The sequence below is a fragment of the Dermatophagoides pteronyssinus genome, unplaced genomic scaffold, assembly GCF_027571235.1.
Source record: "Dermatophagoides pteronyssinus isolate colony J.1.1.1.1 unplaced genomic scaffold, Derpt_VIB-CSIC_2022.12 sq0009, whole genome shotgun sequence".
Lineage (NCBI taxonomy): Eukaryota > Metazoa > Arthropoda > Arachnida > Sarcoptiformes > Pyroglyphidae > Dermatophagoides > Dermatophagoides pteronyssinus.
In genome coordinates, this window is record NW_027461533.1 from 961,135 (window position 1) to 984,021 (window position 22,887).

The window sequence follows — 22,887 nt, forward strand, 5'->3', positions numbered from 1 at the left end:
GAAAACGAACAATGGGTAAAAGGAAGAAAACCATCATCTAAGATATATGTGATGATCATTCATATTATTTTAATATACTTGTTTCTAAAATGTTTGCGAATTCTATTTTCCTTGGAAATTCCCGAGTTTAACACTGTTATGAATTTCAATTCTCCAGTTTTTTATCTTTCTTTTAAATTTTTCAGTTTTCAGTTATCGAGCAACATTGTGAAAATCAAATTCAATAATCTACAGGCATCAAATGCAATTTTCTTTCTCTTTTCTTCGTTTTTTTTTTTTTGATTAGTATGAATGATTTTGGCTGTGTTTGTTCAATGTGTGATATGAATGCAATATTTATTATTGAAATCATCATTTTGAAACATTCGCATGAGGAAGCCTTTTTTCTTTAAAAAAAATCTTGCATTCGAAGAAGAAAAACCGAAAAAAAGAAACAAAACAATCCCGCCACATTAATCTTATATGTTACATAATAATGTTGAATTAATAATGTTGAATTAATAATGTTGAATATGAAAATCTTTTGAGTTTCTTTTTTAAAAAAGAAACTTTACATTGTCATTTTTTGCAATTGAATAACAATGTAATTGTAAAATCCATTGAAATGAATCTGAATTATTAGATTATCTTTTTGTTTTGTTTTTATTCATTCATTCATTGATTGATTTACATTACTAACATTATAAATTTTATTTTTTATTTACACAACAGATACATCAAACAATAGATAGATTAGATCGTTATGCAACGATTGGAACGCCTCGTATTGTTCATCATCCATCCATGAATTGTCCACCCACATGTCCACAAGTATGATGTTGTTGTATTTTTTTTCTTCAAAAAATGTTAATATTTTGTTGTTTTGTTTTTTTTGCTTACAAATAGGCATACGGACGTCAAGATATGCGTCTAAATAGAGCGACACCAATTTTAACTGGTGGTACCGAATGTTCAGCAAGAAAAAGTTTTTCCGTCAAATCATCATATTCTGCTCATATTCCTCCTGATAGTCCAATCAATGGAACGCCAAGTTTAACAATATCGGCACCATGTACAGCAATGGTACAACCACCACCACCACCACAACCAACATTATCGCATTCAATTCCTGCCTCATCAACTGGATTATTAGGTCCACATTGTAGCCAAACAAGCTCATCATCGCCAACAATTAACTTACATAAACGACATCAACATACAAATGAATCAACAATAGGTCCAGATGGTGATAATATAAGTATGAGTGGTCAACAACAACAACAACAACAACAACAGCAACAACAATCAAGTGGATTTTTTGGACCAAAAAATCCAAATAAATTATTTGGTGTTAGTCCAAGTGATATTGATAAATATTCACGTGTAGTGTTTCCTGTTTGTTTTGTTTGTTTTAATTTAATGTATTGGGTTATTTATTTACATATTTCAAGCCAAATGATTGAAGATTTAATACCTGCAAATTAATCATTATTATTGAATCATTGATGATCAAAAAACAAAAACAAAACAAAACAATCAAACAGTATTAACCAGCACCAATATTTTCCAATTATTATTATTATTATTATCAACAACACTTGTATACACTTTATTTATTTATATACTTTCGATCACTTGTAAAAACCGAAAAAACTCTGCCCACCTTTTGTTGAAAATCAACCAATTTTCTATCATTTTTTTTTTGCGGTCGAATCATTCTCTACAAAAAACAAAAGCTAATCAAAAACCAACCAAACAACGACAACAACAGTTTCTAGTCTATCTTCGATAAACAAAACAAAAAACAAAATACAGTGGTACCTCGGTTAACGAATACCTCGGTTAACGAAATTTTCGGTTAACGATTTCGGTCAGGAAACCGTTAACGACGATTTTTTTCGGTTAACGATGATTAAAAAACAAGTATTGCATTGTATTTCGGTTAACGAACATTTCGGTTAACGACGGTTTTTCAGGAACCGATCATCGTCGTTAACCGAGGTACCACTGTATAGTAACGTAATGTGATATGTTTCTTTTTTTTCGTATGAACACATGTATTTCTCATCAATTTTATTTAATCTTTTTTTGTTGTTGTTGTTGATTTTACTTTTTATTCATCTTATTTAAGTTATTGTTAATGATGATGTTGTTGTTAAAATAGGATTTTTTTTGAAATTAGAATTTTGAAAAAAAGGGTAAAGAAGAAGGCAAAAAAAAAAATCAAAGAGAAATATTACATTGAATAAACACACTAAACACACATACGAAGAAGCAGAATCTTTGAAATTCAAATTTCTTTTTCTTTTTTTTTGAGAATTGTTTGACGTCCAGAATTAGTAAACAAACAAATTGAAAAAAACGAAATAAATATTTTGTAAAGCAAAACAAACAAACAAACTTTCAATGTGCAAATATCTTTTGAAAAAAAGTTTTCTTCGTTTTTTTGTTTGAAAACAAAAACCTATCATCACATCAACCAGCAATCAACCAAAACTAACTAAATTGAACAAATTAAAATTCGTGAAAATTTAAATATTTCCAAAAAGAAGAAGAAGAAGAAATCACACATTCACACATTGATACATATACAGTTTCTCTTTTATTATTATCATCATCATCACAAACACATTCACTTTTCACGATAATCTTTTTTTTTGTTTCTTCTTCGTTTTTTTTTGTATTTAACTTTCTTTTTTTACATTACCTATATACAAGTTGTTAAATGAAACATTGACAGAAAAGTGACCCCCCTCTACAAAACACCACATACAAATCGTAAATACACGAACAGCGTAATGACAATTGTTAAACCGGAACAACAACAACCGATAACAAATGAAAATTAGCCATCAGGTGAATCGTTGTTGTTGTTTTTTTATAGTAATTTTTTTTCTTTATCTTGTTTATTATTCTGTTAATAAAACAAACAGACAGAATTATATATATAACATGTGAATCATAATCATTGTTTTTTTAAAAAAATCAAAAAATGTATAATCAGTTTTTTTCTCCCCTTGTTCACCGTTATCATTAACCCCAGTGTACATATTAAAGATTTTTTTTAGTTTATCCAAAATAATTGAATTTTATTAAATTAAATTTTACAAAAAATAATAATAATAATTTCGATTGGTTTACACACAAACGCACATAGACATGCTGAATTATAATCGTTAAAATTATTTACAAATGTGTTTATGGTGTTAAATTCTTGTTTTTGATCATCATTATCATTGTTTGTTTGTTTGTTTGTTATTGCTTATCAATAATGTTTAGTGTCAGAAATGTTTATTTGTGATTAGTGCGATTGTGAGAGTGATAGAAATATGTAGGGCAAATGAAAAAATCCAAAATGGCTATAAGATTTTTCGATGAAACAAACAAACAAAAAAAAATGTCATGTTTTATTATCATCAAACAAATATTCTCTCATCAGCAATGTTTCTTATTACCCCGACACTCATCACACACACATAACACCCATATAACACCAATTACACTGAAGATTGTCCGCCCAGGCAATGTCAAAAACAACAAAAAAAATTTGTAATTATATTCAAACAAACAAACAAACAACGAAGAAAAAAGAGTGAAAACAAATTTTGCGGTCCATTCATCATCATCAATCACCAGGAAAAAAATGATAAATTTTCAACCAACCATCATCACCAAAGCGAAAAACAAACGAAAAAATCCGTTTATAATTTAATGGATTCCAATGATCCAATCATTTTGTTTGTTTGTTTTGTTTGCTCTCTTTTTCTTTTTATTCTTTTGATTGTATAATGCATAATTACATGAAAGAATTCTTTGCTTGTATTTGTATTTGTATTTTTATTCACAAAGAAGAAATATATATATATACGTATACGGACGGTGTTCAATGATTTCCAAAAAACGAAAAAATTCAGTGAGAAATTATTCATGTTTATCATTATTAATTGTCATTCATTCCATTCATTCATTTATTAATGTTAAATAACAACGAATGAAATACAGATAATACTTATATATAGCTTTTGGTAATATATCGTCCACACCTAAACACACACACACACAAACCAAACACCGAAAACCAATCGAAAACCAACAAATTTTATAAGTTTCAAACGAAAATTGCCCCTTTTTATAAATTTAAAATTCTATATAAATAATCTATGTGAAATTACTTGCTTTTACCGAAAAAAATGAATAAATAAATAAAAAGAAAATTACAATAATCGATTTTTTTGAAAATTTTATTTAGAAATTTTTGAATTTTTCAAATTCAATAACAACACTCCATGTTTTTTTCAATCACTTTCTTCATCCGTTCTTGTATCGATCAAATTTGAAACAATATTATTTTGTTGATTACAATTTAATAAATCATTTGATAGATGATTATTAGCTTGAATGTTTATTAATTCTTCAGTATCACTACCATAAAGTACTTCTTCATCCGAATCGTTTATCATCGATAATGTTGGATTATCACGAACAATTTGACATTCTGTTTATTTTTTTTGTGAAAGAAAAAAAAATTAGTCAAAATTATTTAGATTTAACAAATGTAAACTCTAATTACCGTTTGATTGATTCAACGAAGGTCTATAATAATATGCACAAGCACAAATATAAATATTGACCAATGAAAATATTGATAAAAATGTTGCCGATGATGATGAAAAATGTGTAAATGGTAATAGCTGAAGAAATGGTATTGAACTGATCATATTTGTTGTTGATGGATTTGATGTAGTCGATATTAATATTGTTAACATTGAAATAGTGATAACAAAAAGCATTAAAAATGTTTGTAATTTAAGACGAACATCAAAATATGGCATCAATCGTAATTCGGTGAATGCAGCCATTACCAAAATGATTAGATAGAAAAAATACAATACGAATGCAATATAAAAGAAGACGCTTAACAGCTGTGAATGATTCATACATTAGAAAATTAGCTTCAAGGAATTCATATTTAAATAAACTTACTTGTAAAAATATTGAATGATTATAAACGGAAATTTCATCTAATATTGGATTTGATATTTGATTACTTAATGACCAGGACATTGTATAAATGACTGTAAACCATATGGTACCGACAATAATCAATTTACCACCATAGAATTTTGATAAGGATCGATTATTTTGTCGAATACCATGAAAGAAACATAACCAAAAAAACATTATCAATGTTTGAAGTGATGTATGTAGCCAAACTTCAAATAAATAAGGAAATTCTGATCCTAACAAAAATTGTATCGGATAGAATGGATTATTTGATAGAATCAATAGCAATAATTGAGCAGCGGTCCATTTTTGTTCCAATGACCAATCGATAATTGAAAAACGATATAAATGATGCATATAAAAGCACATAACCATAAATGTTACCATCAAAAAGAAAAAACGAAACCATATCGACAATGTTGTGAATGATATATTTACCGAACGAAATTCAAATAGTATATCATCAATTGTATATTTTTCGTTCACTGATTGTAGCCGATCAAATGTTAAATTTATTCTATAATGTTGATACTGTATCTCTATCAATCGAATCACTCTAATTGGTTCACATTTTCGACCACCACAATATAATGATGATTTTAAACGACCACGTGCTAAAAAAGTGGAAAAAGAAATGAATCAAAATTGTTGAAAAAAAAACTAAAAATAAAATCTTACAAAGTAATGTTTTATTATTAGTCGAACTGACACCATCCAAATCGATCATAATATCAAATTCTTTATGAAATGCTTCAGATGATTCTTCATTTTTTAATGAAAATGTTAAATGTAATGATAATTGTTGTGAATATGTTGATAAGGCTGGTGTGATCATCATAAATGGACCATATGATAATAATTGGGCTGTATAATTTTCCTGAATATTTGATTCGACAATCATTTCTTTTGCCATAACCGAATTAATTTTATCCACATTCGGACCAGCCAATCCAATGAATAGTAGAAGAATATAGGCCGATAATAGGGCAGATAATGATAATAATACTTCACGTTTATGCATAACATAAACATACATTTGTAATGTTCTGTTAATTTATTTATTTACAAATTAATTAGAAAATTGTCAATTAAATAAATAAATAACACCTATGGTTTTCATTTACCTTTCACATCGATCATGATAATACATTGGTGCTATGAAACGATTGAATTGTGAAAACATATCGTTCACTTGAAGACGAGCTTTGTACAAGAAACTCATTTTCTTATTATGGTTTATGGACGTTTCAAAACAATTATCAAGGATCAATTCAATCGATTATTGATTCAAATTAATCGATATTGAATAACAAATTAATGAAAATCCAGTGAAAATAAATAACAAAAAATTAATAAAAACATTTTTTCTTTGTTAGAAAATACAATTCCACAGATGGATAGTTAAAAAATTGACAACGACGACAAAAAAAAAGAAAAGAAAAACATTGTCGACGCTTCTACTCAATGAATTTTCGGGTTCTGGTTCTGTTCCAGAAACACGGAGAAAGTAGTAGTGGTTCAATCGCGAGTTGGATTCATTTACTGAACACGCATGCACTTCTGGAAATCCATTAAGGTTTTGTTGATCAATACAATGGGCGCCAACAGTGGTTACAAGAGATATTCATTCAATATAAATGGATGTAAATGGTTAGTAACTTAATATTTTATTTATGTTTTTAAAAATGGTTACAAAAAAAATGTTTTATCCGACTTTGTTCATGTATTACAACTATTCAGCTAATGATAAATAAAAGATTGATTTACATTTATTCATACATTTCTCTCAATACACGAACAAATGGAGTGTTTGTTAATCCAATGTGATAAATTTCAACGTTTGTAATTTTTTCACAATTACGTTTATCAAAAAGGTAACGAAGATATCGTTCCAAATATTTTACTCGTTTAAAAGCCAAGTCACAGTTGATTACAATATCGGGAAATTCCAATTTAACATCCGGATGACTGGCCAAAAGTCCAAAGGTTGTGCTTATTGTTTGTAATTTATTGTGTTCACGATTATCAACATTTTTTTCATTCAAATTTTCAACGGAAAATCCTTTTCCTTTCAAAATTTTCACGGTTAAATCGGAAAATTCATTAGCTCGTTGTATGATCATGACCACTTTTTTACATGATGAACTGTTGAGAATGAATTCCATTTTTTCATAAATTTGTTTGCTTTCAAGTTCCATAATTATGTGCTGGAATCGTAAATATTTTGAAGATTTATACTCAACGAGAAAACGATCAAAATCTTGATAAGAATCTATTGAATTATCCACTAATGTTTGTGAACTATCATAAGTTTTCATCTTAGAATCATTTTTGTAACGATCATTAGAATCTTGCCCTGAAGAATAATACACTTCCTTCTGATATCCATTAGATCGATCTAAAAGAATAGGGTCAAAAAGATTATTAAAAATTCAAGATATAAAATCATCTTACTATTATCAGTTGATCGACGATCATTGCGATCGTCATCATTTTTGTAACGTCTAGGGCTTGAACGTTCGGAATATCGGTTGTCTGAAGAATGATCCTTTGATTTGTCAACCGAACGATCATCAAAACGGCCTGAATATTCTTATATTAAAAAGACAAAACATAACATAACATGATAACCTATTCAAATAACTTACTGCCACCATTGCGAGTATTTTGATAATCATCATCTTTGTTATCAGAAGATGGAAGAGAATATGCTAATTTGGTAATACAAATAAATGAATATATTTGTAATAGAACAATTGAACTTACGATTGGGCTTGTTTTGGCGTCCGCCATCACCATAAGAATTATCATCCTTGTCTTGATTCCGATCGTCTAAAATGTTATTTTTTGCCGATTAAATGATTAATTCTTTGTTAGGTAGACTTACTTGATCTGCGAGTCCATTTATCATCCGAATCAAAATTACGACTTGAGTATTCTGTTAATGAATAAGATTCATAAATTACCCAATTAAACAAAAACAAAAAAGACTAACTATTATCCCGTCCGCTGTCACGATCATTATCTCGTCCACTGTAACGATCATTTCGTCCGCTGTCACGATCATTGTCTCGTCCACTGTAACGATCATTTCGTCCGCTGTCACGATCATTATCCCGGCCGCTGTAACGATCATTATCTCGTCCGCTGTAACGATTATTTTCGCTTCTGTCATCGTCACGTTTATCGGATGGTGGAAGGGCATATGCTAAGTGGGAATAAGTATAAATAATTATATTTGTATCTGCGACCGAACCGATAAAACTTACGATTTGTCCTGTTTTGGCTGTAGCCACGATCATTATCATTGTTTCGATAACGATTGGCTGAAATGAAATTTTCACAAATTATCAATCAATTCTAAATCAGATAAACTTACATGATCGGTCATCTGAATCTTCATTATTACGACCCCAGCTTTCTATGTTAGCATTTAGAATTTATAAAAACCAAATTACAAAGATAATCTTGATTACTTACTTTCTTCTTTTCTACCATAACGACTGCCACCGTCTCTATCATCGTTATCTCTATCAGAAGATCGACGTGCGTACGCTAAAAAGTATTCAATCTTAATATTTTCAATTGAACTTAGATTGAGTATACTTACGATTTAATGTTTCTTGACGGTCACAATGACCATAATAATCAGTTTTTCCTCCACCTGAAAAATCAGATTCAAATGAAATGAAAAGAAAATTATAAACAAAACTTACTTGGTTTTGATGTCCATTTATTTTCAGAATCATCATCACGACGTGATCCTAAATAATTTTCAACAGGAATTACATCTAATTAATATCAACTAAAAACAATACTTACTCATATCGTCACGTTCATAACGAGAATTTTCATTACGGCTTGAATATTCTATAGAACGATAGAAAAAACATAAGAAAAATTATCATTTTGTCAACAACTTACTATTCGAATTTCCATTTCGATTACCGCTTGATCGACCACGAGGAATTCCGCTCGTTTCTCCTATAATTCATTATACAGAATCAATACATTAATAATTGTTTAATTGTTTTAGAAAAAAAATAACCAATTCATTTACTTAGATTTTGAGCTTCATCTCGTATAATTCGCAAATATTCTTGCAATTGAAACGACATTTTTCGTAGCGAAAACAACAACAAAAAAACAAAAGCAAAAAAAAACACAAATGATATATGATCGAACAATTGAACGTTGAAAAAAAAATCGAATTTCATATATGACTCAATATCGGAAATAGGAAATACAATATGAAAACAACGACAATAATGCCATCTTGTGTTGAAACAACAAAAACCAATAATTTTGGTCAATCTGTAAACAACGTTATGCGTAATAAAAATATTAATTTATTTTTTCTATTTTACAGGTATTATTTATAAATGATAATCTTCATTAATCACCTTAATTATCTGATTATTAATCAATTTTTTTTTCTTAAATCAAAAAGCATTTTAGGTGTTTCATTATATGGATATGAACAATCAAAAAAATCTCGGATACTTTTATTGTTCTTTATTTGTACAACAATATGGAGAATATTTTTCATTATTATTACATCATTTATAATGTATTTATTTAGTGATAATTTTGTTGATTTTTATTCAATATTCGTACAATCAATCAAAACACAACCATTAATGAAATTTTCATTTATTTGGTCATGGCGTTTTTTAAATTTAAGCAATATTGTATTGATCATTTTATTTACGTTTAATGGGAATGTTATTCTAAAATGTTTCAATAATTTCATACTTATCAAATATCTTAATAATCATACAAAAATGATGAAAATTTTCATTTTTCGTTTATTCGGTTTTATTTTCCTATTATTATTCGTTATTGCTATATTCTTTCAAAATTCTAATGATTTTACTTACTTACAAGTTATTGTTTGTTATCATATATATTTCGGTTATACTTATATGATATTCTTTTATGATCTTAATTTGTTAATGTTTTTAATTTCAAAGAAAATTTTAATCAAATTGAAACAAAAACTTGATAAAATTAATGGTAAGTTAAACTTTCCTTTAAACTAACTTTTAATAACCTTTTTTTTTGATATTTTCAATTCTTTCTTTAGATAATAATTTAGCTAAAAATGATACATTTGAATTGATCAGCGATATAAAAGCATTAGGTTATAATCTTTATGAATTCAATCGAATATCATCACCTGGATTGTTTTTAATTCTTATCACAACAGTTTTTTCCTATTTAAATAACATTGTAGTGTTTATCAGTAGAACAGAAATTCATGGCCATCGAATGATATATTTTCATTTTTTTATGAATATTTTACGTTCAATTAGTATTTGTATTTTATCATGGACATCACAATATATACTTAAACAATTTGATGATATTTATTTTTGTTTATTAGATAAATCGATCAATACATTACGTAATAATTATTCAAAATATCAAAAATATTCAAAAGCAATTACAATATCAAATTCATTACAAATATATGAATTAATTATTATTCGTCATTATTATAAGTCTTATTATTTTTATGAAATTTTACCAATGTGTCTTGAATCATTAGGTTTTATTTTTATATTTATTTTTCAATATATAATTATATTTATTCAGACTACACTTATCAAATGATAAATTCGACACATCTAAATAACATAAAAGAGAAAACAAAATAATAATTTTTATTTTTATTATTTTATTACAATTACATTATTCATTGATAAAATGCATTCCATATAATTTCACATTCAATTTGTTTAAGATTAAATTTAAAACTTTCATGTGTTTTGTAATTATTTCCAATTTCATAATATGGTGTCATTGTAACTGTTTCGATTTCATTTTGATTTGTTTTAAAATATTTTTGCCATTCCATTTGTGATTGTCCGGGTTTTCTGCCAATCAAAATCAGATATAATTAATTAGTTTTTTACTGAACTGAACTGAAGATTCTTACCCTGTTCGAATGAATGATTTAATAAAATCAATAATTTCTTGTGATATTTCACGTTCACGATTATGATATTGTTGTCGATATTCAAATGGTTTACCAAATAATGGATACAGTTCATCCGTATGACATGTACCACTCCATTTTGTGCATAAATCTTTTAGCTGTCCTAATTTTGCCTTATAAAACCATTGATAAACATTTATTGTTGATGAATCGGATTCATATAATTGTTTGGCAAAATTTAATGTTGGACATGTAAGTAATAAATCACCAAATGCAATACCAACTTGTTTTTTAAACAAATCACTATCATCATAGAATTCATTAAATTTACCAAAATAAACATTCAACATTGTATCCTTATCGAATGATTTATGATTTGAAACAAATAAATCAATATATTGAAGTAAAATAAATTTTGCATCATTCAATGACAATTCTTCACTACTGAAACTTGCATTTGTTTGTGCAAATATAAATGAACCTTCATCTTCAACCGTACTTACTAAAAGATTAAAATCTTTTTTATGATTACCCGATTTAATCATATTGTTTGGATGATCTGGTAAAAATTCACCATCAATCACAACTAATGATCGTATCTCTGTATGGGAAAACAAAAACAAAAATTTAAAATTTAATTAATATTGAACCAAAATTTCATACTTGATAATTCTTCAACTTTTTCCATTTCAATTTGTTCCATACATTCAACAATTGATTCTGTGATAGTATTATCATCTTCGCTTGCACAACCAATCATACGTATTATATCTAAAGATTTTTGAACAAAATCTTTTGGATTTTTTGTTGCATAAAAATTTGCTGCACCTGACAATAGAATGGCATTATGGAATAAATTTCTTGAAACAGGCGAAAGAATATGTAAACTAACAGCCCAAGATCCAGCACTATTTCCCATCAATGTAATTGAATTTGGATTACCACCAAAATAACGTATATTATCATTTATCCATTGTAATGCCATTGTTTGATCCCATAAACCTTGATTACCTTTGATTTCATCAATTTGATCCGAATAAAAAAATCCAAAACCATTTAAACGATAATTAATGCTAACTGTAATAGCATCAGTCATAACCGATAATCTTGCTAAATCAAATAAACTATGACTTGTTCCACCTTCAATTAAAGCACCACCATGTATCCATATTAAAACTGGTTTCAGATTTTCTTCATTAACATTAACATTTGGTGACCAAATATTTAGATAAAGACAATCTTCAACAAAATTTTTATTCTGATATCGATGTAAAAATTTCGGCTTTTGATGACAATTATTTGGCCATTGTAATGCTTCAATAGTTTGATTCCATTTTTCAATCGACACCGGGCGTCTAAATCGTAATTTTCCTATTGGTGGTTTTGCATATGGTATGCCAAGAAATCTAGTTACCGAATGACCATCATTTAATGAATATTTTTCACCAGCAATCGATCCTTTTGGTATTAAAATCTCAACACGATCACCATTTATTGTAACAACAATGGCCTGTATTATGAACAACAACAACAAACCAAACGAATTCATCATTATTTCACATCAAACGAAAACTCTTTACACAGTAAATTAATGTAATGTGATTTGGTTTGGTTTGATTTTTTTTCTGTTCGTATTTTCCCAATCTTTATTCAATATTCATTCATTCAATTTTATCAATTTCAACAGCAACAACAACATCAATATAATCATGCCATAGACGTGTATCAATCAAAATATATTGTCTGAATGTTAATCAAAATGATATGCATATTTTTATTCAATCAAAATAAAAAAAAATTCCATAATAATGTTATATGATTTCATTTTCATTTTAAATATCAATGGATTCAATTATAATAATATCAAATGATTTGATAATATCAACATCTACATTATGTTTGACTGATAAAAAAAAAAATTTTGTTTTTTGTTTGTATGATTTCATAATTGTCAATCTTTTTTTTTTTTGGTGCTTGACAATTTGTTTATGATAAAATAAATGGAAAAAAACTTTGAAATAAGATTATGAAATCTGTTTTTTTTTGGTTTGATGATTGTTGTTGTTGTTGTTATTCGATCAAAAACGATTCAAATATTCGAATAGAATAAGTTTTTTAATCATTTTTTCATCCATTTCTTCGGACGATGAAAGTGAATGTTGTTGTTGTTGTTGTTGCATTGGTTGAATTATACAATGATCATGATTACAGGGTAAAGATGTTGTCGAAGGTGATGATATAATAAATCGATCTTTTAAACTATTTTTTCTTTGTAATATCTGGTTGATCATCATATCATTTGTATCCAATAGTTTACCATCTTTATTTTGAAATCGTTTTCTAAATCGTATACCATCTTTTGTTTTAATACAATCATCCACAAATTTTCGTACTTCATTTACTAAAAATTGAGCATTAACTTGAATTAACGAAGTTCCAAAAATTTTTTGGCAAAAAAACAAATATTACCGGGTACAGGTGTCACCAAGGATTAAGGGGAATCATTTTGATTGTTTTAGTTGTTGTTAGTTAATGGGAATGTTTGATTAGTTTGTTAGTTGGACATTCAATTATCATTAGTTAGTTAGTTAAAATTTGCTTAAAAAAATTTCATAACATTCCAAAGCCGTTTCAAAAACATTTTCACCCACATTCAAACTTACCATTTTCTAAACTTGGTGTTGAATTACAATCTTGTACCAAACGATTTTTATTCATTAATTGAATTGTACCATCTAAAAATGGTATCATTATTGCCAAACAAAGAATTAATGTACGAATATTTGACATTTTAGTATCATCTGATCACAATATTTGATCAATACTAAAAAATATTTGATCAAAAAAATCTGATCCATTTTTATATCAGATTTTTTTTTTCAATATTCATTCGAAAATCTTTATATCTGTACATGCGTCTTGCATTTTTTTACCGGAAAATCAATATATAATTTAAAGATTGATCAACACTTTTATCAATATATATTCCCAAATAACTTGAAAACAAAATTCATTTGGGAAACAAAAAAGGTAATGATGAGCTCGTCAATCACATTAATATATCCATCAATCTATATCTTTGTTTGATGATAGAAGTATCATTATTTATTATTTGTTTCATTCTAATGGCATTTAACTAACCTTGAATATGGCAATGATGACCATTAAACCGGATACATTGAAATGTTGGATATTAATTGATTTCTTTTTGTTTGTTTCTTGCAGATCCTTATATAAAAAAAACAAAATCATTTTCGATGACCTAGACATATAATATCAATTAGTAATTCCTTTGAAAAACAAAAAAAAACATCAGCAGCAACAACACTTTATTAATCAAACTTTAATTCATTTGGGACATTCATTAATAATAATTTCTTTCGACAAATACACAGAAAAAAATATATAGACGCAAAAACAAACGAAACATATTTGTCAAAGAATCAATTTCATTTCAAAATCTCATGACGACATATCAATCGAAACATGCGAATATCTTCTTTCAGAAAAAATCGAACGTCTAACAAAAAAAATCCAGAAAATTGTTTTTCCAATCCGAAAGATGGCGTAATAATTTGGTTTTTTTGATAATATTTAGCGCGGCAAAATATTGTCGGTGTTTTTTTTTTTTGTTTTGTTTTTTTTTTGCATTTTCAAAATTGTCAAATGGAAGAAACGAAACAAAACAAAAAAATGCAAAATAATATAATTATGAGAAACATAGAAAGATATATTTAACTTTGAATTTATTTTTGTCTGCATTCTCTCCCCCATAAAAAAAACAAAAACTAAAGACAAACAAATGGCACCGGCAGCACAAAATGACAATTTACAAAACGAAACAAATAAAAAAAAAAAATACTTTTTCAAAAGATCCAAATGATGATGATGATGATGAACCATAACGGTAAACACACACACACACACACCTGATTTACCTGATCGTTACTATCGAATGATTTTTTTTTTCTTCATATAGTTTGTTTTCATTTCATTTCATTTTGACTGTCTACTGACAGAGTAAAGTTTCATTGTACATAACAATAATATCAAGATGACATTCTTTGATAATAATTTTTTTCTGTTGTTGTTTTGTTTTGTGATTGACTTTTTGTTCTGTTATTTCGTTTTGTTCGGGTGTTGTTTTTCTCCACTTAATTTAAATACTGAGTAAATGATGAGAAATTGTTGGACAAAAAATGAATGAATGATAAGAAAATGTATTTTGTCTTCGGCAAATAAGAAATGAATAAATTATAATATCGGTAAATATGGCAATTTTTAATACCTGCGACTATCAATGAAGTACTAATTTTTTTATAGAAAAAGACAAGTTAAAATTACCATCATTATCATACAAGTGTTGAATTTTCATATATTTCAACCAAAATAGACGCCGGACAATTGTATGGCAATCATATTTCATGATTTTATTCTTTGCCAAAATCAAAAACGGGGGCTTAATTTTTTTTCAAATTGAATCCTGTCACCAAAACAAAAACAAAAAAAAAAAAAAGAAAGAAAGAGTGGATATCCATCCATTGCATTTGGTTTGGTTTGGTTGATTTGGTTGGTTTGATTGATTGGATAAAAGCAATATTGATGTATGTAGAATCTGTTATCAAAGCGGAACCAACAAAATTCAATCAATTTTTTCTTCTTCTTTTGGTGAGATTGTGATAAACATAAAATGAAAAAATTTTTGTCTAAATTTCATCCTGTTTTTCATAGTTTTTTTTCCGGTGAAAAAAACAATGGCAAAATTCAATATCAGTTTGTTGACATTGATTTTGGTTGAAATTCAATCCATTTGAGCTAATCGAATATAAAAAAAACGACAATACTTTTCAAACGACCCCCAAATATTGATTATTCTAAATCCAAAATCAAGCTAACAGAAAACAAAAACTAAGCGAAAAACCTGATCTAAAATTAATCTTTGACGAAACTTTTTCTTCTTCTTCGAAAAAAAACAATGGTTAAAGTTTTTTGTTTTGTTTTTAATGAATCAAAAAAAAACTGATGATCATTAACAAAAAATGTTTACGATGTCAATGATAATCCAGATCCATTGAAGCGAATGAACCTGAAAAATAAATAAAATACTACTAGAATTTCTTCAAATTTATTTTGTTTTTTTGTAACAATTTAGCTTCTCTCTCTCTCTCTCTCTTCCATTGGCAAACAATGGTAATTTTCAATGTAAAATGTATGACTTTATCATCGTCCCCATTGATCATTGCCAAATGAATTGTGTATGTGTGTTTGTTGTTATGATGATCATCATCATCATAAAAATAGGCGAGAAAAGCTTAAGAAAATTTTTTTTATGATTAACAAACACTTGTTGATTGTGTGTGTAGTCTAGATTAAATATCTCTATATACATGTTATAACAATAAAAAAAACAACAAAAATTTCCTTTTCAAATCCTTAAGCATTTGATTTTTTAAAAAAATGTCGTTAGTTGATATAATATCAATTGCACTACCATCGTTATTATCAGTTTCATTTGGTGTTTTTATTATTGATTTAATAAAAAGCTGATCATCATTTGTAATTTTTGTAATTTTTGGATGTATGAAAATCTGATTGGGATCTTATTCACTGTTCCGTTTTAGTAACTATTTTTTTAAGTTTAAAGAGAGGAGGCAAAAGGTTTAAAATATCAATAGTGTAGCGGTGTGCTAGTGTTTAATCATCATTAATAATAAATGTCAAAACAAGAATTGATTAATTTCAAAGGTATGCATTGATGATGTATTGATGATCGATATTTGCTGTTGTTACATACACTTCTCGTATTTATCTAAATAGAAAGGTGCAATCATCATTAAACCACCGTGGTTTTTATCCAAACAACAAGTACCCAAAAGATTATATTAACACGTCCGGATCAATCCATCTTTCCCTTTCGTTTAAGTTAATCATCGTAAAAGTTAATCATACAAAACTGCAAAGACTTTCATTCTTTTTTTTATTGTTGACCACATATTATGATGAACGGATACAAAAATAGCTAAAGTGAACGACAACGATGAATGATAAGAAGAAACGAAAATCTAAAATAAAATATTACGGAAACATTACTGTTAATTTTCACACGCACAAACACACACACAAACACACACCAGATTAGAAATGAATCTTATTTTTTTTCTTCCTCTTTTAATTATTTCTCATTTAAAGATAATCAACCAAAAAAGCATCTTCATGGAATGTTTTTTTCTGTTGAAATAGTATGTGTGTTTGTTTGAATGGTGAAGATAACTGCTTAAACTGTTTTTGTTGGCTATAATACATAGAACACGATTGTTATTAACTTTTACTATTGAAGATTTCAATGATGATACACAATATCTAATTTATGCAATACCGTATCGTATAGTATCGTATCGTTGTAATGAATGTTTTATCAAACATTTTCGATAAATAAAAATGATGATTATGAACAGATTTTTTTAATGGGTCAAACAAATGGGTTGTTTTTATATGTTTTCTTTTTCATTCATTCATTTTTAAAAGAAAAAATCCTTTCAATTTTCAATCTAAAGACAGAAAACGATTTTTTTTTACAGGTAATTAATAACATAAATGACCGGGAAAAAAACGAATGATGATGATCAGCTCATTCATAATTTCAAAAATAATTTTATAAAATTTTTATTATTATTATGTTTCAAATCATATCGATAATCATATTGTATGTGCTTTCACGTTTAATCTTTTATCATTGATAATCGTTCGTAAAGTAAAAAGGCATTATTGATCATCAAATGTTGAAACGTTTCAAATCAAATTAAATTGGGAAAAACAAAACGAAAAAAAAAACTTGTATGTTTTCCAATGGGTTATTTTTGTGTTTAGCTTTCTCTTCAATTGTTCTAACTGCGTTTTAAAATTCTTCTTCTGTCAATCACATTTATAATGAAAAACCAAACAAAACGAAGAACAAAATATATTTTTTTTGAAAAAAAATGAACAAAAGAATGATGATTATGATGATGATATATATTGAATCAATAGATAGATCTATTTATAGTCCGAACAAAAAAAAAAACTCTTCATGTTTATCATTTTGTTTGCAAATAGATTTCAAAATCGAAATTTTCATTTCAATTCATCATTCATCACACACCACACACATCACCAAATCACCAATCAAATCGTGGCTAAAATAATAATAATAATAATAATGGTAAACACATGTTTCATGGCGAACGTTCAAACAAAAAAATGCATATAAAAAAAAACCAGACACTGGATTTGTCAATAGATCCTGTGTGATATACATCTGGTCAACCAACCAGCTATATTCTTGACCAGCTTTTCTTTCCCTTCCATTTTGTAACAGTGTTAGTTTAATCCGACCAGAGGCTATAGACACGCGACATTCAATGAAAAATATAGTCATATAATGAATGACATCCATATGTTATCGGTTAATTTGTTTGTTCTGTGTTTGCTTGGGAAATGAATTTATCGAGAAATTTGTTTATGAATGTTAGGCACGAATGTTTTTATATCTGATTCTATGGGATTTTTTTTTTGCACACATTTCAAGGTTCATTGATCAACATTAACACAACGTTAACCGAATTGAAAGAAAGAACGAAAAAAAAAATGGAAAAATTCAGGTGGGCGATACCATATGATGATAATGATTGTCACATTTTTTTTTGATTGCTATTCGGTTATTTACCATAACCATTTGAAATGATTTTTTTTTCGGGGATGATTTTTCAAAAATTCAATCATCATTTCAATAGATCAAACAGGATGAATTAGGACAATCGAAAATGAAAACGGCATATTTTTTTTCCAAGTGTTTCACTTTCGTTTCCAAATTATTATTGTGTGTGCGTAGGATGGCCTTGTGTAGGCTAAAATAATGATGATGTTTTTTTTATGATTATTACCGATTATGTCCACATTTGATGTTGTAATCCAATTTTTCTGTTATAAAATTTTTTGTTAGAATCAGGCCTGTAAACTAGGTGACAAATTTTTATATGGTAAGGGCGGAAAAATGATGAAATTTTTGGATGGAAGAAAGATGACAAAATAAACACCCTGTTGGAAAAAAAGGTTAAAGAATGAAATATCGTTGGGATTAAAACATCGAAAAAGGAAATTGATTGATCGAGGGAATCGCCAAATGTGTCATCATCATAGATATTTTTGTTGTTGTTTAGGTTTAGGTTTGGGTTTGGTTTGTTTCATCATCAATATTATCATTTGGCAACCAATATTGCATTGCATTGATCATTGGCAATGAATTTTGTTTCTGTTTTTTTCGAAAAACAAATCATCATCATTTTCTGGTGTTCACCAAAATGTTTGATTTTTTTTCCAAATAGTATCCAATAGCATCCAAATGTAAACAGCCACCCCCAGCTCACAAATCTCCACGGAAAACAAAAAACATTTTCGGTTTTCATAATTTTTGTTTTCCACTCTAAGTGGCGATGATGATGATGATGATGATTAATCAATTGGTTGATAATGGTAATAGGGATAAGAATTTTCAAGTTTTGTTTCTTTCTCAATAAAGAAGTATGAGGAAAAAAAAAGAGTAAGAATCCGGTTTTTTCTTTTCATTTCAATCATGGTCATTATCATCATCGCCATAATCATCATAATCATCATTCATTCATTCAAACAAATTGAGAATCTTAACGAAATTTCGAAAAATCGAATTCTTTTTTTTTCATTCATTCGAAATGAGCCGGCGCAATGACAGCGGTGGAGTTTGCTTATAATTTTTTTGTGCTTATAACTTTTTTTTCTATATTATATTCGCGAATGTTGGGATCCAGCAAAAAAAACATGATTGATACACCAAACAACAACAAACATGCATGAGTCATGGCGGATGAAATTTCATTGTTATTGTTGCTGAATAATTTTTCATCATCATCATTTTGATGATGGTGGTTGTTGTTATCTTTTTTCTTGGGTAGAGGTATTCCATTTTGGTGGAGTAGAGAGTGCAAAAAAAACAAAGATTTCATGAGATAAAGAAACAACAACTTTATCATCATCATTGCACACTAACCAAACCAAACAATCTCCGCCTTTCGGATCGATATTTGTAAAAAATGAAAAAAACATTTCCAAATATGGTCATAATTTTTCAAGTTTTTGAATTGAAATAACCACGCCTGTAAGATAGGCTATGAGTATAGAATTGAGTATATCATATAACCACTGACTGATTTTTTTTTATGGAGTTTGAAATAGCCAAAATAGACAACCACCTTGTATCAAATTTTTTTTTTTTTTTTGCGTAACACAATTTCATACCACTACAACATTACCACCTTAATATATTTTTTTTTCGAATGTGTTGGACAAATGTTGGAAAAATCTGCATTGGATATTTATAAAGTAGAAAAAAAAGCCGGTTTCGCCCCATTCATTTTTCTTCTTCTTTCATTACAACTTTTTTTTTGATCATTCGATATTTATTTTAACGTTTTTTTGTTGTTCAATCATTCCATCATTGGCCTTTGTTCCATTCGTTTGTTAAAGATTTCAACGGTTTTGTTTTTTTCTTTTGTGGCTTGTGTGTGTGTATTTTCAGCATTCCGACAATATATTTTCAATATATTCGAAAATTTTGTTCAACAATCAATTACTGACCAATTTTTTTAATTTTTATTTTTTGTTGTAAAGAAAACCAAATTACATTTTCTTGTAAGTTCTAATCGTTTGTTTTAAAGCATATATAAATAGCATTAGGGTGTTTTCCATTGCATCATTAAGTTTTGAAATTTTTTTCTTTGTTGTCTTCTATTTTTTCTAACGAATTTTTTTTCTCCTAAAAACTTTCGAATTTAGATCTGCCAAAATGTGTGACGATGATGTTGCCGCTTTAGTTATTGATAATGGATCCGGTATGTGCAAAGCCGGATTTGCCGGTGATGATGCTCCAAGAGCTGTTTTTCCATCCATCGTTGGACGACCACGTCATCAGGTATGTAATTTTCATATCAAAACCGAAATTTGTTATAATGAAATTGTAAAATCAGGGCGTCATGGTTGGTATGGGCCAAAAAGATTCGTATGTTGGTGATGAAGCTCAATCAAAACGAGGTATTTTGACCTTGAAATACCCAATCGAACACGGTATTGTCACGAACTGGGATGACATGGAAAAAATCTGGCATCATACTTTCTACAATGAACTTCGAGTTGCACCAGAAGAACATCCTGTTCTTTTGACTGAAGCTCCATTGAATCCGAAAGCCAATCGTGAAAAGATGACACAAATTATGTTTGAAACATTCAACACACCAGCAATGTATGTCGCCATTCAAGCTGTGCTTTCGTTGTACGCTTCTGGTCGTACCACCGGTATCGTTCTTGATTCTGGTGATGGTGTATCACACACTGTACCAATCTATGAAGGTTATGCTCTTCCACATGCCATTCTTCGTCTTGACCTTGCCGGTCGTGATCTCACCGATTACCTTATGAAAATTTTGACCGAACGTGGTTATTCTTTCACCACCACCGCTGAAAGAGAAATCGTTCGTGACATCAAAGAAAAACTTTGCTATGTAGCTTTGGATTTCGAAACAGAAATGGGAACTGCTGCTAGCTCATCGTCATTGGAAAAATCATATGAATTGCCCGATGGTCAAGTCATCACAATCGGTAACGAACGTTTCCGTTGCCCAGAAGCATTGTTCCAACCATCATTCCTCGGTATGGAAGCTAATGGCATTCACGAAACCACATATAATTCAATTATGAAATGCGATGTCGACATTCGTAAAGATTTGTATTCAAACACTGTTTTGTCTGGTGGTACAACTATGTATCCTGGTATTGCCGATCGTATGCAAAAGGAAATCACTGCATTGGCACCATCAACCATGAAAATCAAAATCATCGCACCACCAGAGCGAAAATATTCCGTATGGATTGGTGGTTCGATTTTGGCCTCATTGTCAACCTTCCAACAGATGTGGATTTCTAAACAAGAATATGATGAATCAGGACCATCAATCGTTCATCGTAAATGTTTCTAAATTAGCATTGTCTGCCAATTAGCCAGAAGCCACACACAACCAACAAAAACCTACATCCTCTCACAAATAAAACAGACAGACAAACACACACACACATACACCAATTCCAACACCATCTTAATTAACATCCATATTTAAGATTGTTAAAAAAAATTTTTTTATTTTATTATATTCATAAACAGAAGTTTTCATGTTTTCATCTTGTGTCTCTCAGTGTTTATATCAAGAAATATATTCAACAAAACAACAACAAAAAAATATGTATTTGCTTGCATGTCATTCTAAAAAAAAATCACAATAATCCAACCACCAACACAATTATGTGGAATTTCTATTTCTAAGTGAAACAAAACAAAAAAAATCGAATAAATTTTGAATGGTATAAAATAATTATTGTTTCATTTCGAGAAAACATTAGATTTTTTTCAATATATTTATGAAAATTGAATTTTAACGTGATTCAATCAACAATAAAAAAAAATAGATTTAATGAGAATTATGTTTGAAGAAGATTTTCGAATAATTCGATTCTATTTTGATCCATCTCTCTATTGATAGTTAATATAGCTACAAAATATCATTATCCGATTGATTGAAGGATAATTATGGCGGTAATCAAAAAAAATTTGAATGAGAAAAAAGGATTCTATTCTTTTTTTAACCAAAAGAAAGAAAGAAAAAAAATTGGACATCATTTTTATTGTCATGCGTATATTATCTTTTTTGACATTCATTCATCGACTAACAAAAAAAAAAAAATGTTGCGGCATCCGCACCTTTAAAAAAATACAGTGAAAAAAAATAGGGCTGCGTCTGCGGCTATAATTTTTTTTTTTTTTTGAACAAAAAAATGAAATGAAAAAAAAAATTGGGTGGGACGACCGGGTCAGTAGTGACGCTTAGCGGCGACGGTCATTTTATTTT

The 22,887-nt window shown here is 28.3% G+C and overlaps 6 protein-coding genes and 2 long non-coding RNA genes across 11 annotated transcripts in view; 5 read left to right on the forward strand and 3 right to left on the reverse strand.

Moving 5' to 3' along the window:
* The window catches only part of LOC113799852 (gamma-aminobutyric acid receptor subunit beta-like), a 45,818-nt gene extending 41,696 nt beyond the window's left edge, over positions 1-4,122 (forward strand). The window contains exons 9-10 of the mRNA XM_075821349.1: positions 712-810; positions 886-4,122. Coding sequence (XP_075677464.1) covers positions 712-810; positions 886-1,464 — 678 coding nt within the window. The 3' untranslated portion in view covers positions 1,465-4,122. The remainder of the gene's footprint in view (positions 1-711; positions 811-885) is intronic.
* A 138-nt stretch (positions 4,123-4,260) lies between these two features.
* Positions 4,261-9,218, reverse strand: LOC113799860 (uncharacterized). The gene is made up of 19 exons (XM_075821350.1): positions 9,044-9,218; positions 8,908-8,967; positions 8,806-8,853; positions 8,700-8,747; positions 8,594-8,647; positions 8,464-8,538; positions 8,363-8,404; positions 8,253-8,309; positions 7,979-8,191; positions 7,871-7,921; positions 7,750-7,815; positions 7,632-7,694; positions 7,438-7,575; positions 6,816-7,381; positions 6,108-6,169; positions 5,662-6,029; positions 4,963-5,597; positions 4,550-4,901; positions 4,261-4,474 (listed from the first exon to the last, which is right to left on the reverse strand). Exons 1-19 carry the CDS (start codon positions 9,198-9,200, stop codon positions 4,275-4,277), a joined length of 3,255 nt encoding a protein of 1,084 aa, XP_075677465.1. The 5' UTR covers positions 9,201-9,218; the 3' UTR covers positions 4,261-4,274.
* Positions 9,219-9,437: 219 nt separating this feature from the next.
* Positions 9,438-12,496, forward strand: LOC113799865 (uncharacterized). The gene is made up of 2 exons (XM_027350560.2): positions 9,438-9,999; positions 10,070-12,496. Exons 1-2 carry the CDS (start codon positions 9,552-9,554, stop codon positions 10,597-10,599), a joined length of 978 nt encoding a protein of 325 aa, XP_027206361.2. The 5' UTR covers positions 9,438-9,551; the 3' UTR covers positions 10,600-12,496.
* LOC113799862 (cholinesterase-like) lies at positions 10,331-12,579 on the reverse strand. 2 transcript variants are annotated; one of them, XM_075821156.1, is made up of 4 exons: positions 11,588-12,578; positions 10,925-11,525; positions 10,677-10,862; positions 10,331-10,613 (listed from the first exon to the last, which is right to left on the reverse strand). In XM_075821156.1, exons 1-3 carry the CDS (start codon positions 12,474-12,476, stop codon positions 10,682-10,684), a joined length of 1,671 nt encoding a protein of 556 aa, XP_075677271.1. In that variant the 5' UTR covers positions 12,477-12,578; the 3' UTR covers positions 10,331-10,613; positions 10,677-10,681. The 2 variants fall into 2 exon arrangements, with proteins under 2 accessions (XP_075677271.1, XP_027206359.2); XM_027350558.2 differs by lacking the exon at positions 10,331-10,613 and having other exon boundaries at positions 10,619-10,862; positions 11,588-12,579.
* Positions 12,580-12,696: 117 nt separating this feature from the next.
* On the reverse strand, positions 12,697-14,445 carry LOC142645274 (uncharacterized). 3 transcript variants are annotated; one of them, XM_075821158.1, is made up of 3 exons: positions 14,066-14,445; positions 13,588-13,995; positions 12,697-13,343 (listed from the first exon to the last, which is right to left on the reverse strand). In XM_075821158.1, exons 2-3 carry the CDS (start codon positions 13,712-13,714, stop codon positions 13,003-13,005), a joined length of 468 nt encoding a protein of 155 aa, XP_075677273.1. In that variant the 5' UTR covers positions 13,715-13,995; positions 14,066-14,445; the 3' UTR covers positions 12,697-13,002. The 3 variants fall into 3 exon arrangements, with proteins under 3 accessions (XP_075677273.1, XP_075677272.1, XP_075677274.1); XM_075821157.1 differs by having other exon boundaries at positions 13,588-14,001; XM_075821159.1 differs by having other exon boundaries at positions 12,697-13,325; positions 13,588-14,001; positions 14,066-14,435.
* Positions 14,446-14,657: 212 nt separating this feature from the next.
* On the forward strand, positions 14,658-16,291 carry LOC142645276 (uncharacterized). Its single transcript, XR_012846425.1, has 3 exons — positions 14,658-15,189; positions 15,248-15,592; positions 15,656-16,291. It is a non-coding gene; the product is annotated as an uncharacterized LOC142645276 (long non-coding RNA).
* Positions 16,292-16,404: 113 nt separating this feature from the next.
* On the forward strand, positions 16,405-17,380 carry LOC142645275 (uncharacterized). Its single transcript, XR_012846424.1, has 2 exons — positions 16,405-16,669; positions 16,742-17,380. It is a non-coding gene; the product is annotated as an uncharacterized LOC142645275 (long non-coding RNA).
* A 2,971-nt stretch (positions 17,381-20,351) lies between these two features.
* LOC142645319 (actin, cytoplasmic A3a-like) lies at positions 20,352-22,162 on the forward strand. Its single transcript, XM_075821296.1, has 3 exons — positions 20,352-20,623; positions 20,768-20,903; positions 20,959-22,162. Exons 2-3 carry the CDS (start codon positions 20,778-20,780, stop codon positions 21,961-21,963), a joined length of 1,131 nt encoding a protein of 376 aa, XP_075677411.1. The 5' UTR covers positions 20,352-20,623; positions 20,768-20,777; the 3' UTR covers positions 21,964-22,162.
* Positions 22,163-22,887: the final 725 nt, after the last annotated feature.